Below are 17,270 nucleotides of genomic sequence, written 5' to 3' on the forward strand. Positions count from 1 at the left end.
CAGAGCTCTCAGAATTAAGGTATATGAAGTACATTTGAAAGAATGCTGTAAGTAGGTGCCCAAAAGTTGGGTGTGGAGTTCTTTTTGGAATGAAGTCTAAATAACTGAGGTTAATCTGATTTTCATTAAAGCTGTGAGTACCCCAAGCTACTATAAAGTCAGTGGAAGCCAAGCATGCCTCAACAACATGTCTTATGAAAATGAGGTTAAGCTCTGGTTAAAAGCCTAATGTTAAGAACCTGCATTTGAAAATCTCAACCCATATGTAATCTATGATCACAGTGTGATTTTCCTATTGAATCAGCCAGATGGAAAATGCCCCATGGCTGTGTGCATTTGAATGTCAAATTTAAGTGTGAAATAGCTGTAAAATATGTAAATAATGCTCTTTAATTTTGTCCTGGTTTATCCAGAACCCTGGTCTGAGTCCTGTCCCAAGCAGGCAGCCTTTTACTGTGAGAAGAAAAGTGCTTTCTCCTCTAATGCCTATCTCTCCTCTTTTTAGTTGAAATTTCAAAGGAGGAACTAGACCAAGAAGATCCTTATCTGCATGATGGCTGCAGAGGTAAGTCAGGTAACTAGTCCTGTTAGCTAGCTCTTTTGTGATTGTCTCCAATAGAAGTGAAGCAAACTTAGATCTAGAGATTAGCCAAAACCTTTAGCCTAGGCTAGTTATGGGTAAAAATAACAGAATGAAGATCTGTTCTAAGAAATAGCAGGCCATTATGTGATGCCTCAAAAGTTCTTAAATACAAGGCATTGTCTCCCATAGTGGAGTTCATCTTATCCAACTGAAGCTTAGACTATACATTTAAATTTATTTAACTACTAGTGGGTAATACCTCAGAGGTGTTACCCATTGAACCTGTGGAGTACTCTGGATTCTTCAGAACATGGGGATCCTATATTAAATATGTGCATTCTTTTATTCTCCTCTTGGGATCATCAGGGTGATTGCATATGAAATGAAACTTGTTTCCTTTTGAGATGCATCACCTGAAAAAAAGGAAGAAAAGCGGCTATTGTCCTCATTAGTCAGGCTGTTCTGCCTCCTGGGAAGAATGTGTTATTGGGATATTGTTCTGCTAAGTATTCTGATTTATTGCTTGTCACATGCAATTTACATGTCTATAAACTTAAAACAGCGGTGATTTATTATTTTCTACAAGCATTTCAGAACTAAGTAACGTATTTAGGATAAAATCAATTTAATAGACTTATATTCCAGTTGAGAGATGATTTACTGTGCTGCATGTTGTATAGCTATTACACTCAAGAGAGAATGGAAATGTCTACTAGGTCATTAGCTAGTCAAAGCCAACCCTGGCTCTCCTCTTTGTCTCCAGCTGCTAATTACAAGAGATGACATAGAAAAATGTGTTATATATTTTCCTAGCATTATTTCTTTATGTAATCAGTTGTTGCATTTGTCAGTTGATCAGCTGCCTGCAAGAGATGAATTGGTATGACTAATTACAAATTAGAGTTTCTGTCTCCAGTATATTTTCTGATAAACTTGGCATGCCAGAATTACTTGTGATTTTCCAAACTTCACCAGGGGAAACAAATTTCCTAGGCAGAGGAACTTCTAGCAGTTTGTTTTGGAGCACCTTCATGCTATATAAGGAAATTAATTCCGTTCTTTCAACACCTCCACGATAGGTTTTATTGTGGCTGGCAGGAGCTCTCAGTATTAGCAGAGGTTCAGAAAGTGGTAGCTGTCCATCTCAACCACAAGACTGTGGTTCTTCTAATGTCATTGCCTTTGCCAGTACTGTGTACAGACCTAATTTTCTGTAGTGTATTAATGGCCCTGTCCTCATTAGAAATTGTTGCAAATTAAAAAATAATTTTCATTCACTCAAAAGTTTAAAGTATTATAGCTGCATTTGCCCACATTGGTTGTGCTTATCCCAAACCTTTTGTTTAATGCCTATTCAGCTATTCTGAAAAATGGAAGAAGACAGGTTCTATTTGTACTAAGAATATCAGTACTCTTACAACAAGTAGTTGGAAGTATATAACCTTTTCTCTATTGTGAGAATATGAAATGTTTTTAATATTAATTTATTTCTTAACAAGATCAGAAGAAGTAAGTTTTCTTAATGATGAGCCAAATTTTGTGTAAATTTCCTATAGTATTCTCTCTTTCTGTCTGCCAGAATAACCCCAGCTCTCTTTCACATCCTTTGTGACTCCTGCACACATCTCACTAGGTCCTTAGTACCCCAGTAGTAAGTCTTGGTTCCTTTAGGTTCTCTGAAGCCTTTGTCACCCACAATACCCTCTTCTCCCTTTCATGTTTCCTGCCTGCTGAGTAGGCAAAGAGCATGTGCTATAGCTAATGCAGGAGTATTGTCCTAATAATGATGGGCTAAAAATAAAGCCTAATGCAGCTAATAGTGAAAACGTTTCATTAGCTTATGGTGATGGATCTTGTCTTCCTTATTTTACAGTAATCACCATATAAAGTTTTAACTTGCCAGCCAAAACCTTAGGAGGTGTCTGAGCTCATCAGCATTTTCCCTTCAACTTCTAGCAATGATGGGCCATGAGCGATGCCTTAATTTAGTTCCTTCTTGTATTCATTTTTAGAACTAAAAGAATCCAGTGATTACAAACGCTTCATTCAGTGTTCAGCCCTTTCCTTCTTTTGTATATGTGTGTGTTCAGTTATCTGCTTTTCTAAATAAATCAGCAAGCATCGTGTAAATTAATGGTTTGTTTCAGTTCCTGTGAAGAGCCTCTTACATATCAGACTTCTTAAAATATCCAATTAGGTGGTGGGCCCTGCTCTCAGCAGTGCAGAGACACAGGATCCAGTTACGTCTGCTCCTGCTTTGTTGGGTATCAGCTTCAACCAGATGGTGTCAACTGTGAAGGTAAAAGAAATAAAACTATTGCCTCGATTATCAACATCATTGCTTTAAAACAGCAGGAATAGATAAAAAAAGATCCAGACAGAAGAGATCAGAATATGCTTATGCCAGCTGGGGAAAGAGGTGAGATCGTTAAAAGTTGATTTAAATGGAGTGTTAGAATGAGAGTTGTGGGAAGATGGAGTTAAGAAAGAATCAGTAGAAGAGACAGAGCATTTAGAGTGGAGAAGAGTCAGAAGATCTTGAATTTATTGTTGTGCATAAAACCAAAATAAAATACATGTTCTCTTTTACAATAGTAGATAGTAAGCGATAAGGCAGATGAAATAGAGTAGGATTCCTCAGCTTATAAGGACAGGACTGTCATGGTTTACCCCCAGCCAGCAGCTAAGCACCATGCAGCCACTCACTCATCTCCCTCACAGTGGGATGGGGGAGAGAATCAGAAGAGTAAAAGTAAGAAAATTCATGGGTTGAGATAAAGACAGTTTAATAGGTAAAGCAAAAGCAATGCACGCAAGCAAAGCAAAACAAGGAGTTCATTCATCACTTCCCGTGGGCAGGCAGGTGTTCAGCCATCTTCAGGACAGCAGGGCTCCAGCATGTGTAATGGTTACTTGGGAAGACAAACGCTATCAGTCCGAACATCCCCCCCCTTCCTTCTTCTTCCCCTAGCTTTATATGCTGAGTGCGACGTCCTATGGTCTGGAATATCCTTTGGGTCAGTTGGGGTCAGCTGTCCCAGCTGTCTCCTCTCCCAGCTTGTGCACCCCCAGCCTTCTCGCTGGTGGGGTGGTGAGAGAAGCAGAAAAGGCCTTGACTCTGTGTAAGCCCTGCTCAGCACTAACAAAAACATCTTGGCGTTATCAACACTGTTTTCAGCACAAATCCAAAACATAGCCCCATACTAGCTACTATGAAGAAAATTAACTCTACACCAGCCAAGACCAGCACAACAACTGACAGAAAGGATGAAAGTTTTGGCTAGTGTGAGTGGTATGGGAATAGTCAAGGAGGAAGAATTGTTAAGTTTCTCTCAGAAGAAGAACTAAAGGGACATAAAATGAAATGGGCTGGGATAGAGCTCATCGCACTTGACTTCAGACATGTGCAATGTAGACATTTGCTTCTGAGCTAGTCAGTCTAGACTCCTTTTGTTGCTAACTGAGAGGAACAAGCACTTCCAGGGCACAGTTCATCTTGCCTGTTCTGTAGCTATTCTAGGATAAAAAGCGTTACTCATCGGGAGTGCCTTTTTTTGTCATTGACTGAAGAGGGAGTCTAGTTAAGTAGCTCAGATACAAACTTCAGAATATAAAAAAGATATTGATGATTGGTCAGATTAACACTAACCTAGTGTGAAATATAAAAAGGAAGAACTTTTGCATTTGATACACGTGGATGCCAAATTTTCTTATGCATTCAAAGAGAAAATGAAAAAATTCACAAAAGAAATGTCTACCAGTAACTATTAAGTAGAAAGTTGCAGTCTGTGGCTCGGGGAGTCCCTAAGCCATATGTTGATGGGAGGCAGTGCAAGGGAAGGATTTCTGAAAGTTTGCCTCATTCATATAGTCACTATAATCTGCTACTGGGCTGAATCAGATGAAGTTGGCCCTTTGCTCTCACTCAGTACAACTTCCTCCTCTTTCTTAAGTACAGTGAATCAGCAGTCATAAGTGCTGGTACCAGCGGGGTCAAAATGTCTTTACTGGCTCACGCTCTGACAACAGAGATGAGTAGCCATGTTGTGGGTGTGTGAGTGTGAGGCCAAATCCACACCATTCTTTGTATCCTGATGCTCAAAGTAATGACTGGTTGGAGGTGTGCCCACAGCTAGCCTTTGACCTCATCTCTTCCCAGGGATTTCATGTTTCCTATTTACTTACTTTTTTTTTTAATCGTTTTGCATATTCTAGATATTAATGAGTGTATCACTGGGACACACAGCTGTGGGATTGGACAGACCTGTGTCAATACATTAGGATCCTTTCGCTGTCAGCGGGACACGAGCTGCGGAACTGGTTACGAACTAACAGATGACAGTCGTTGCAAAGGTACGTCTTGTGCAGAGAAACTGAAATCTTCCAGACGTAAGAAAAAAAATAAGTACATCATCATGTCATGTTCTTTTACTTTTGGTAAATACACATGTAAGCTGTAGTTACACAGGGACACTCAGACAGTGCTAGTTTTCCTGGGACAAAGATTTTCCACCTGTCACCTTGCAGATACCAGATCAGGCTGTCTGTGGACTACAACAAAGACTTCCAGGAGAGATAACTACATTTATTTTACACTGACAATTTGTGTTGCATGACAGGAGCTGGCCTGGGAACTGAAACAGTTGATTTTGAAGGCCCAGCATTCAGACCACACGCATTTTTCTGGTGTTTACTTCTGGCTAGCTCTAGTCTGGTCCTGTGAATTGGTTGCTCATTAGTGAACGGAGTGCCTAAATCCTGCTCCTGGAGCATACTTAATGGTTTAGTTTCACCTGAAAGAATCAATTTTGCACACTTCGGAGTGTGAAATGAAGTGTGGCAAGTGGAGTGACTAGGTGATTCAATTTGAAAATGCTAAGGTAGATGCATCTTTTTAAAAAAGTAAGCCTTTATCCTCAGGAGGCTTAAATTTGTTACAAAGGGATTAATTTCTTAATCACAACATTCTTAAGGATTAAAAATGAAAAAGAGATAAAAGCACTGTTCTTGACTAGCTATGTTTGAACACAAGGGTAACAGTCTTTTTTTTACTAAAGAAATGACTGATTTCAAGTTGCATCTAGCTCAATGTATGCTGTTATGTGTATCTATAACTTCACCTGACATGCTAACTTCACGGAGATACACATCAGCAGCAAACTCCATTTGATGTGAAATTGGTTTCCACTATGAGAAAGTCTGTTCCCCCTGCGCTTAGAATTGTTTATAAACAGACTAATTTCATTCCACTGAGTAAATTAACTCAGCCAAAATTCTGGGTAGGGTTTTATTGTAGAAACTGATTAGTGATGAATAATATATTGAATAAAACAGCTGATGAACAAACTTCAACGCAAAACCTGCAGAACATACAGATAATGTTTTTCAAAGTATCATGGTCTAACTTTGATCCCTTTGAAGTAAAATTTCTGCTGATTTGAATGACATCAGATTTAGGCCAACAAATAGCTTACCAGCAAGTATTAACAATCTTTCTCTGGTGGAAAAAAAGGAGTACAGACAGTAAATGATGCATGCCATTAATGTTAGAAATTTCTTATCTGGATAAGATATGTTAATAATATTAATTATTAATGTTATGTTAATGGCAATGAGAATAGAAAATGAATAATCTTCATGTATGATTTTTAAATGCCAAGTAAAACAACTGAGTTGTGCAACATGTAGAACCCTGCTGAACACAGTTCGGCATTAACCCATCCTAAACTTAAAAGGGGCTCCACAATCATTACTTAAGTCTCACAAAGCTCTAGGGATAAGCAATTGCATCTGCTGTTGTGTCAGCTGCATAAATGCGAAGGCTGAAGCATCCTATTGCTATAAACTTTCTGTATTTTAATCGCTTTAGGAGATTTCGTCCCATTGCAAGGTGGCAAACATTAAGTTTTTAGTAGCTTTTATGTGGACGGGGTTACATTTGTGAATGAAGCCTCATGAGCCCTTGTTTGCTTTATCTGAACCATAACTTATTCACAAATATTTATTGTCTATTCTGAACTGGAATGGAATATTAAAGTGAGCAGAAATTGTATTTATGTGCATTCTAAAGCACAATAATGCAAGGATATTGCAAGCCTTAATATGGATGAGAATCAAGGCCAATTAATTCACTTATGAAAGAAATGAACAATGTTTGCATTGGATCTAAGGTTAAAATTAAAATCGTACTTGGACATATGATTAAATCTTACTGATTTCAAAGCTGAGCCCATGTATAAGCACACTGCTGAATCAAGGCTGAACACTGCTGAACACGATGCTTCGGGTGCTCTGTAATAATTTTGAATCATTTAGTTGTGAGAACTAAACTTGTAAAGCATAATAAACACACCCCCCTCCCATATATAATGTTAATAATGAAATAATAAAAAAATCTTTAACTTATTCTACCTGTTTTTACTGAGATTCTGTTTGAGGTAGTAGGTCAGATTGATCCTGAGTCACTGCACTGAATTGCATGAAGGTACGCTGAGGATTAATCTGTCTGACATTTTTAACTATGTCTTATGTTTTAAATGTGATGAAAAAGCTTCTGTCAAACTCCTACTAACAATTTTTTTTTGTGATGTACTAGATATTGACGAATGTGAGACTGGTACTCATAACTGCCCCCCCGATTTTATCTGTCAGAATACTCCAGGATCTTTCCGTTGCCGACCCAAGCTACAGTGCATGAATGGGTTTATACAAGATGCGCTAGGCAACTGTATTGGTAAGACATATTCTTAACTCAGTGAATAATTAAGTGTTGCCTATGAGAAAAGTTGTAGTTTCACTGGGTGAGTTCTGAGCTTCTCAAGTCATTCTTCATGCATGTATGCGTTGCTCTACTATGTGTTTTTTCTGCTCCTTTAAAGACAGGCTTGGTCCCACAGGTAAGACTTGCAGAGGAAAACCATTTAAATAAAAGGCTTAAATACTAGATCTCTATTTTTAATGATGTTTGGTTACCTAAGGCACTTAGCTGCATTTGAACATTTTCCTTAAGTCTTTGGGTATTCTATCTGAAACAAAATTTGTAAAAAAAATTGTGATATATTTTATCTACCTCTATCCAAAAGGTTTTAGCTAAAGATTAGTATAAAAAGCTGTAATTTATTACATCCTCTGTAACACACTTTGTTGATATTAGTATGCATGGTTTTACAGGTATGTAGGTCTTTCCAGACCTGTCCTCCGTTAGTTATAGCCTATCAAGAATCTTACTATGTATGAGAATGGTGGGCCAGTTGTAACACACTGTGGAGAGGAGTTTTATTTTAAAGACTGATTACAATCTGTCAGACTAATGCCTTGTTTCCAAGACTCCTACAAAACAGAATTATAACCTCTATATAAATATGTTAGAATTACTGGTTTCCAGCAGAGTCTAAGTGGAATTGTCTAATGTGACCTACAAATCTATCAGTTATTCCCTTGAGTAGTGTTTTCAAGTCTCAACTTAACTTTGAATTTGCCCATCGGCGTAGTGTGTCTTGGACTTGTGGAACTGGCTGAGCGACAGTAGCTGCCAAGCCTAGCTCATTGTCAACCCCTCGTTCTCCTGACCATATCATACCCTGTAGTGCCGAAATCTGACACTGGAAACACTGAGCCTGAAAACAAAATTGCAGCCTTTAAAATGAAGGGGGCAGTGCTTGTGCACAACAGACCCTTTGACGACGTGTATCTGCCATAGCTAGCACCAGGTCCACAGCAGTTAGTAGTTAGCTTGCCTTCACTGACATTAGTAAACCCACATCAATTTGCAGCAGCAATAGTTATGTCCCCTAAAATGCATTTGCTCAAAATATGTACCAGAACAATTTCACAGGGTAATTTTACACACTGTGAATCAAATGCTGCCCTATGTGGTGTTGAGGGGAAGAAGTATGAAAACTTCCCTGTCTATCCACTGTCTTCGTAAGTTGAAAATTTTACACTGTAGTGAGCTGGGATAGGCCTGGCTGAAATGTTTCACATTACACTACATCCCCTTCCTCATCTTCAGGAAGCCAACATTTTGCAAGCTGGATGCTGTACTTAATACCATACCATACCATACCAACTGGAACACAGTAGCTCTTCAACAGTTAACAGTCCCCTGTGTAAAATGATGCTAATATCCTAGTGAAACAGTTGGGAAAATTTTAGGCAGAGAAGTACTCACATGAAGCTGGACTTTGCTGAAGGTTGTGGGATGCAAGCCCATACACTCACAAGCAGTGCTGCTCCTACAAACTGTCAGATCTTCATTACATTAACATTTCCAGGCAGCAAAGGCTGCCTCAATACCTCCTGTAGCCACTGATTCCCAACTCTGAAACTCCTTTCCCCCAAACTAACAGCACATGCTAACCTTGCATAGCAGTGAGTTCCTTACCTTCTTGGCTAGATATAGCACACCAGATTGTACTTTAATACAGCTTAGTCTCATCTCATTACATTTTCTGAGATTCTACTTTATAGTGGGTTCTTACTAGGCAAAGGTTATCTTTGTCACAAAGTGATATGATATCCAGTTTGTAAAAAAACAGACATAACATTTGATGGATGGTAGAGGGCTGCATAGTCTTAGGAATACATAAATAAGCTATTCACATTCTTATGTGTTTACATGGACAACTTACCATAAGACAAGTAGGGTATTCCTGGTGAATACCTATGAGCAGTGGTTTATCTCTCTGTAAAAATGGAGTGAGCTACTACCTATATTAGCACACACTACCAAATAGCTCATTCACCGTGAGCCGCAACCCACAGACTGCAGCAGAACTGGTTGAGCTGGTGAACTGAATTGTTGATCATCTCTTCGTATGTTTAGGGGAGACTTCCAAAGGCTTTTAAACAAATACAAGTTCTATACCCAATTTCCGCTGCTTTTCAGTGGGATCTGAGCCTCTCATACCTCCGCAGATCTTTACCCTGGAAGTGTTAGATCGATGAAACTAAGTAGTAGAAATAGTTGTATTCTCCCATAGGAACTTCTGTAACTCTCAGGGATACATCAGGATGTAAACCTCTGAAGGATTACATTAGGAAAACATCTTACCTCCAACATCTTCAGACAGTAGATAGTTACACTGACTTGTGCTCTTGTAGATATCAACGAATGCCTAAGCACCAACATGCCTTGCCCAGCTGGACAGATATGTATTAACACTGATGGCTCATATACCTGCCAGCGAATCTCACCCAGCTGTGGCCGAGGTTATCATCTCAATGAAGATGGAACAAGATGCGTAGGTAAGTCACAGTTTGAAAGAAAAACAGTTTGAAGACAATAAATCACATCTATCATTTATGTTTGCCAGTTTCTTGCACTCTGCCCAAGTTTTTCTCATTCCCACAGTTGACTCTTGATCCTGTTCTTTCCCTCATGGCAGTCCCAACAAGTGTAGAATGATAAGGATCCACACTCTGTCCTTCATATAACTCATGAAACCCTATATTCTGAGAATAAGAGAAATTATAATCACCTCCCCAAAATGGCATTTTCTGTGACTATATTAGTGTATTGAAACAATGCTGTGTGGTCTCAAATCTCCTCAATACAGAGGTATAACAGAAGAGCCACTTAATGTCCCACAGAAACCATTCAAGTAATGTTGAAAGGCTTATATGCCTTTGGCTGGCTTTTAACTAAGGTGGCTTTTGCTAAGAGAGGTATTTTTGCATGTGTTTTTCATTTTTGTAAAAGCCTTATCAAAGCACTACTGACTGTGGGTCCCTGGCATCTTACACTAGCTGAAGATCTGATCCATGAATATCGAGTGTGCATAATAAACCAATTTTGCAACTGATTTCCTCCAAAGATTGTCTGATTTCCTGATTTCTTTTCCCACCCAAGTCCATGAACATTAACGGGACACCCGAGAGATAACCTGCTTCACTAAGAGTAGTTTGGATTTGTGACTCTGATCTTCTTGTAGAAGCTGAGAGCTAGATCAAAATCTTGCTTTCTGTTTCAAAACACTTTGTAACTACTAGGGGACATGGAAATATGTTAACATATTGCTCTTCTCTCAACTTGCATGCTCAGAAGTGTACTTTCAATCACTTCTCTCCTTTTTTTAGATGTGGATGAATGCTCATCCTCTAATCAGCCGTGTGGAGAAGGACATGTTTGTATAAATGCCCCAGGCAATTACCGTTGTGAGTGCAAATCTGGCTATTCTTTTGATGTCATCAGTAGAACTTGTATTGGTAAGTTGCACCTGTCGACTTAAATACATGCAGCCATGGCGTTTTAAAAAATGATCCTGTGTAAAGAATGTTATTGCTCTCTGCATAACCGCTTTCATCTGAATGTAAAATTGACTACTATATTATTTGTATAAATCTAATACCATATTAAAGAGCTGCTGATACTTCAAAGGAAGCTGTATTAGTATTGTCAACATGTTATCTGTTATCCTGTTAAAAGGTAAGATTATGACAGCATGTGTAATTGTTTTCTGTGATATTTTTATATGCACCTACAGCAAAACATTCCTTTGGAAGATCAAAGGAACTTTCTTCTTTATAGATCTAATTCAATTATGTACTGGGGTGTTTCTAAATGAGCATTTTGGGCAAGTCCTTCCCTCTCTAGTATGAAATTTAGATCTGGAAAATAAAAATCAAACTTTTATGACCACGTTCTTGTCCAGACTACTACTGCAGTGAAGCCAGCCAATACATAGACCTCTCTATATGTTTATCATTGCAGATATCAATGAGTGCAGACGTTATCCAGGCCGCCTTTGTGCTCACAAGTGTGAGAATACTCCTGGTTCCTATTACTGCACTTGTACCATGGGATTCAAACTTTCAACTGATGGCAGGTCGTGTGAAGGTACAGCTGTCATATGCTTTGGCTATATAGTGTGAGATACAGCTCATTGCTGTTTACCTATTTTCATTTGATTTTAGCTTGTAAGATTGCACTGGAATGGCATGAGAAATCAACCCAGTGTGGTCTCTTTGATTACATGAATGCTGTTATGATTAATCAAGGCCACTCTAGCCCACAGTTTTTATTGCCCTCAGGCTAGATCATGCAGAAGTGTGTGGGTCTGCATTTACTGCATTTTGAAGGGTGATTCAGCTAGATCAGAGTCAAGACCTTCAAAACCAGCCTTGCTGATACCCAGATACAAAAATGCCACTGTGGTCCTAAAGACTCCCTCCAAGTCACACACCTTGAAGGACAGTGGGAAATAATAGCACAGTATAGATTAACCTATACTGCCAGACCCTGTTGAGAGTAATACACCCAACCCCTCCTATTTCCAGCTTATTCAGTGACATGCATACCATCCTTTTTTAATTAAAAAAATTGTCTTCCAAACTTTTGTTTTAGTCCTGTAATAGGAGTGAGGAACATAGCAGGAAATTTGGGGTTCAGGTATATAATTTTGCATTTCAGATTTAAATGAGTGTGAGAGCAGCCCCTGTAGTCAAGAGTGTGCCAATGTGTATGGCTCCTATCAGTGTTACTGCCGCCGTGGCTTTCAACTTAGTGACATAGATGGGATTTCATGTGAAGGTAAGCATTATTGTTTTGCAGATGGAGGATGAGTGAGCATTTCTTATTCTCACTGTAACATACATGAACAATTCCATGTACCTGTAATTGTTTCATTTTAACATTTGATTCTCTTTGGTATTTTCCTGTGAAAGTATGAAACTGTATTTAATGAGTCTCCCACCCATGTCCGAGTCTAGAAATACCTCTGCTTTTGTGGTGTCAGTTTTGCTACTGAATTCTAGCTTGGTGTACTTTTGTAACTTGTCAGAAATGTTTGGGTTTTTTCTGAGGAACTAACAGAATTTCTAGTCTTCAGCAAGTGAAGATAAAAACACATTTATATGTTACATATGTAATATATAATATTACTTGGTAGTATTTTATATATCCTCTTTTTGTGGCAGGTTCTAAACTAATGTGTAAGTAGGTTCTCCTCAAATACAAGGAGGATGTGGGCGTGACCTTGTGGGTAAGATCCTGAATTTGAACTTAGGTCTCCTGGACTTACTAGACAGTAAGACCTTGGGCAGAACACATCATCTTGGTTTCCTTTTTATAAGAACAAGGATAAAACTATTCCTTTCCCTCCCTTTTGTAAAGTACTATGATACATGTCACTGTAAAGTGCTTGCTTGTACCCATTTACTTTGTCTCGGGCCCTTACATTGCTTTTAATTTTCTTCACACCTCCATTTATTCCTGACAGACCTTATTGACTAGAGCCACACCTGTCTGATGATGTTCTTCCTCGCCCAGCAATTAGAATCATGAAATTGTGTTTGAATCTTGCAGTGGCAACACCGTACATGTGCACTTGGTTGAATGTCATGAACACATAGTAAATTAGTGGTGTTTTCTTCTTGCAGATATTGATGAATGTGCTTTACCTACTGGAGGGCATATCTGTTCCTTTCGATGTATTAATATTCCTGGGAGTTTTCAGTGTACTTGTCCCTCCACTGGTTACAGGTTGGCACCCAATGCACGCAACTGCCAAGGTGAGTTCAATAACTGCAGGGAGACCTAACTGGATTGTAGACTTCTGAAAAGTTCTAGCAAGTTTTTACATTTAAAAAAACACCTTTCCTAGAACATTATAAGTAAAGCAGTAAACATCAGCTTGAAATCTGAAGAAACCAATGTTTTATAATAAATATACAGGAAATTTCTCTTACAAACTATACAATGCAGTAGAGAATACTTTTTACAACATTATTAAAGAATTATACAAAATTGTGAAGGTGGAGATTCCCACTGTGAAATGGTATGAGCTAGTTTAGCCATTAAAAGGAAATACACTGTAAACATTTCAGCAAATATTTAGGTCTTGTCCACTTAGTGGCACTGCTGCTCTTCCTTTTCCTGTTCTTGCCTGTTGTTTGGGTTATGTTTCTTCTTTTTTGTTCTCCTGCCCTCCCCTTCCAATCCTGTAATAATGTTTAATAGCACTCCATGTTCTGTAGTACCTAATATGATAATTTCATCATCTGGCACCTGCAAGTAGAGGAAAGGCATGTGTTTAATCCACTCACCTTTTTCCATTTGGCAGATATTGATGAGTGTGTTGCAGAAAGCCACAACTGCTCTTTCAATGAGACCTGCTTTAACATCCAGGGGGGCTTTCGCTGTCTGTCTTTGGAATGTCCAGAAAATTACCGCAAGTCAGGAGATACGTAAGTACTTTCTTTTTGAAGGTTGAACAGTTTTTTGGTGACATGCCACTGCCGACTGAATACATAACAGATTCTGGCAAATATGTATTTTGTTGGTAGGCCTACCCTATGTTTTGCACACACAGGTCTGGTCCCTTTCTCATGCTCCTGTTTCAGTCTAAGAAAAAGATATTGCCTTAAAAAAATGCCACGTGTCAGTGGTTTACATCGTAATGATCTCCAGAGCCATGAGCAGATGTTCTCTCTCTGGCTACCTCGCAGGCAACCTGTTAGGAAGGTTACATTCAGCTTCAAAATTCTGACTTTTATTTCCTTTCACACGTAGTCTTTCCTTACTATTACACTCCAGTGAAAGAGTTCTTTTTAGCTCCCTCTGAATTTTTACCAGTGCTGCTGCAAAGCATTGCAAGAATGTCTTATTTTTAGTACCATTTTACCTCTGTTAAAAAAGCTGGGAATCCTAGCAAGGGTGGTACGTTAGCTGCTGCTCAAACTTGTGTCTCTTAACCTAGCTCAGAGAAAGTGTATGCATTCTGGTGTTGAAAATATGAGACAGCTTTGGGGGAGGGGCAGCTGGCAGCTCATTTATACCCACCAAATGGTGCTAGCAAAGTGGAGAAGTTGTTGCAAAATTTCAGTCACGTAGCTAGCGTTTATGGCTGATGCAGATGACCACTTTTCCTCCTGCCCTGTGGCTTTATGGCCACCCTGTACTCCAGCGATTCTTCCAAAGGCTGCTCCATGGTCCCCCTCATCTGCCCCATACCCAGGTAAGTGTATGCTCCACCAGCTAGGGAGGAAAGCTGATAAACCACATTTGTCATCAGCCTGCTATTGCTTTTCACAGTCAGTGTTCATATGCCCAGCATCTTTTAGATAAAATTGAGTACTCTGTGCCTCCTCTGTAGAGTGAAGCTAATGCTGATCTTCATCGGAGGGACTTTGTGGGGATTAGTTAGTTTCCATTTAAACCTTAGTCTGTGAAGTGCCATATAAGTGGCAGAGCAGATGTATTTGACCAGAATGCTGTAGAGGGAGTTCATGGTATAAAAACAGATATTTGTAAAATATGCTTGTATTCTGAGAAGTGTCAGTAGTAATTACTTTTTAAATTACATTTATCATATCAATAAACAAGCAGGGCCTCGTGATGCAGATGTTCTCTTTATTTGTAATATTGTGGGTTCATTTGTATCCTAATTCAAAAAAAGTCATTTACAATGGGGCACTAAGCAGAATTAGCAGATTTCTACTCTTATGGACATCCCTGAGTTGCAAAGTTCGGTTTATAAAATACGCATCGTACACACACATTCCATTTCATCTTCTTTCTTATCTATATTTTTATGCATGTGTTGAAGTTAATGGCTATTTGAGATGTAAGGGATCTTTTGGGGAAGTAGTAGAATGTCTGAATTTTTTTTTCTGTGTCTGGGTTGTTGGGGCCCTGCAATGGCTTACTCTGCCTAACTCGAACAGACTCTGAGGGAGAGATTCTTCTGATGTGCTAGGGCTATAATTAGGCTATGAGTCAGACACAAATCCTGTAGCTGCTCAGTGAAGTTCTAATTATTTTAATTCCTTGAGTTATTATCTTGTTGGATTTATTAGGTTTTTCCCTCTCAACAGCTACAGACACAGTTACTAAATTTATTGTCGAAAATGTGTTTGCATAAACCAAAGAGAATATGAGTTCATTATCTTTACTGCAAAAAGTCCAAGTTAGTTCAATGGGGAGATAGGTACTCTCATACTTAACCAGTATACGAGTATTATACCAACATGCCAGAATCAGGGTTTATGTATTGGGTTGCCTTGTGCCCATTGGAGAACAGTTTCATAAGCAGCTTTTTAGCATCTGTTTACATCCAAACTAATTTACATCTTCTTGAATCATTTATTTTTGGTATATATAACCTAGCATAGCTGATAGATAGCATATCTTCATTAGCTTTTGCATGATAATGACATTAAATCGCTTTTTCACCCAACCTTGTGCCAGGACTCTAAAATCAAACCAGCTGGCTTCTCATAACATCGTATCTACTACAGGTACCGTTTTCCTCTCATTTTTATTCAGAACACACTCCGGTATCACCAGCTTGGCACATCATAAGACAGACAACACATTTTCCATTCTGATCGAATTGGCACCTCATGGGATTTTTTACCCTATCTCCAATATTTTCTTTGGAACAGCTATAATTTAATAGGCCTCAGTCCTCAAAATCCAAGTTTGTACATTGTTATTTTTCCTTAAAATCCTTATGTATGGGCAACAGCCCTCAGTGGTCCAGAAGCTTCCTTACCTAATACCTTTAAAGCAGAGATTTTTGCATGGTAGCTGTTGCAGTGGCGATTGTCATCAAGTGAAGTAATTGCAGGATCATCCCATGCTACAGGCTGAACGCTCAGGATGCTATATGGATACTCTGAGCTTTCTGAGGAAACAGCCTGTGTAACCTTCCCCAAGCACCAGCAAAGTGCCTGGTGTGGTCTGATCCTTAATGGTAACAATTTTATTGAAGGTCTTATCTCTTTTGCTTAAATTCTGCCTTATTTTTTTTACCTTGATCAGCCTATAGGCTTGGCATTTTTCCAAGGAAAATTAAGATCTACTGCTACTCACAATAGGACTTAACTTGCTGTACTGCCTTGCCAAACACTTTTTGTTTTCAAATTGCATAACAAATTCTCTTTACGCGACACTGAAGTCTAACATTTGTAATATTTAAGCCAAGAAAAATAGTAGAAAAGATAAAGAAGCAGTTATGACGGCATGTCAGAAATGTGTGTGCTCCATTGAGCCAGATTGGGAAATATTTTTATATTCTAGACATGTCTGTGTATTATTATTAAGGTTGCCTGTCGCTTCTCATTATTAGGACCTGTTTTTAACTGCTTAGAATTTTGCCAAAACGTAACCAACGGCTGAAATTTTACATGCCAGGTGTCTCACTCAGGCTCAAGTTTTGGCAAATTTCAGCCAAAGCAGTTCAGTCATTTCCAAGATCAAGGGTAGGGAGGAACACATTGGGTTTTGTGTTTAAGGCACTTTGGTGACTTTTTTTTTCTTTTAACAGTTTGCTGTCATGTTTTGGAGCAGAAATCTGAAATTTGTTAGAAGATTACTTTTACACTTTTAGTCATCCTTACCAAAACGCTCTGAAACTTCTGAAATTATGGACTTTGTGAAATTGCATTTAGCCTTTTTTCATAAACCTTAGGAAATGAGGACCTTGATGAGTAATCTTAATCCACCCCTGTATGCCAAAATAGAGTCAGGTCTACGTGGAGTATTTCTGAGTTGTTTGTTTAACTTTTGCTTCAAGTCCTTGAATGATAAAGATTTCACAGCCTCAGTGGCAACCTGTCTTTGCATTTGACTATCTTCCTCAGTACAATTTAATTCTTCCTCTCAGTAGAGAGGTCTTTCTTGTTTAGCAACCACATTTCTCTTCTGATTCAGCAGACCTGAGCTTCTTGCTGCTCTTTAAAGCAG

General features: G+C 38.8%; 1 protein-coding gene across 3 annotated transcripts in view; it reads left to right on the forward strand.

The window, feature by feature from the left end:
- FBLN1 (fibulin 1) overlaps positions 1-17,270 on the forward strand; it is an 81,969-nt gene that overhangs the window by 31,319 nt on the left and 33,380 nt on the right. For all 3 annotated transcript variants that reach the window (XM_010575281.1, XM_010575282.1, XM_010575283.1), the window contains 10 exons: positions 506-565; positions 2,781-2,882; positions 4,799-4,936; positions 7,179-7,316; positions 9,686-9,829; positions 10,661-10,789; positions 11,295-11,420; positions 11,994-12,113; positions 12,962-13,093; positions 13,645-13,768. In XM_010575281.1, coding sequence (XP_010573583.1) covers positions 506-565; positions 2,781-2,882; positions 4,799-4,936; positions 7,179-7,316; positions 9,686-9,829; positions 10,661-10,789; positions 11,295-11,420; positions 11,994-12,113; positions 12,962-13,093; positions 13,645-13,768 — 1,213 coding nt within the window. The remainder of the gene's footprint in view (positions 1-505; positions 566-2,780; positions 2,883-4,798; positions 4,937-7,178; positions 7,317-9,685; positions 9,830-10,660; positions 10,790-11,294; positions 11,421-11,993; positions 12,114-12,961; positions 13,094-13,644; positions 13,769-17,270) is intronic.

Source organism: Haliaeetus leucocephalus, unplaced genomic scaffold (assembly GCF_000737465.1).
Source record: "Haliaeetus leucocephalus isolate CR32 unplaced genomic scaffold, Haliaeetus_leucocephalus-4.0 Scaffold473, whole genome shotgun sequence".
Taxonomy (NCBI): Eukaryota; Metazoa; Chordata; class Aves; order Accipitriformes; family Accipitridae; genus Haliaeetus; species Haliaeetus leucocephalus.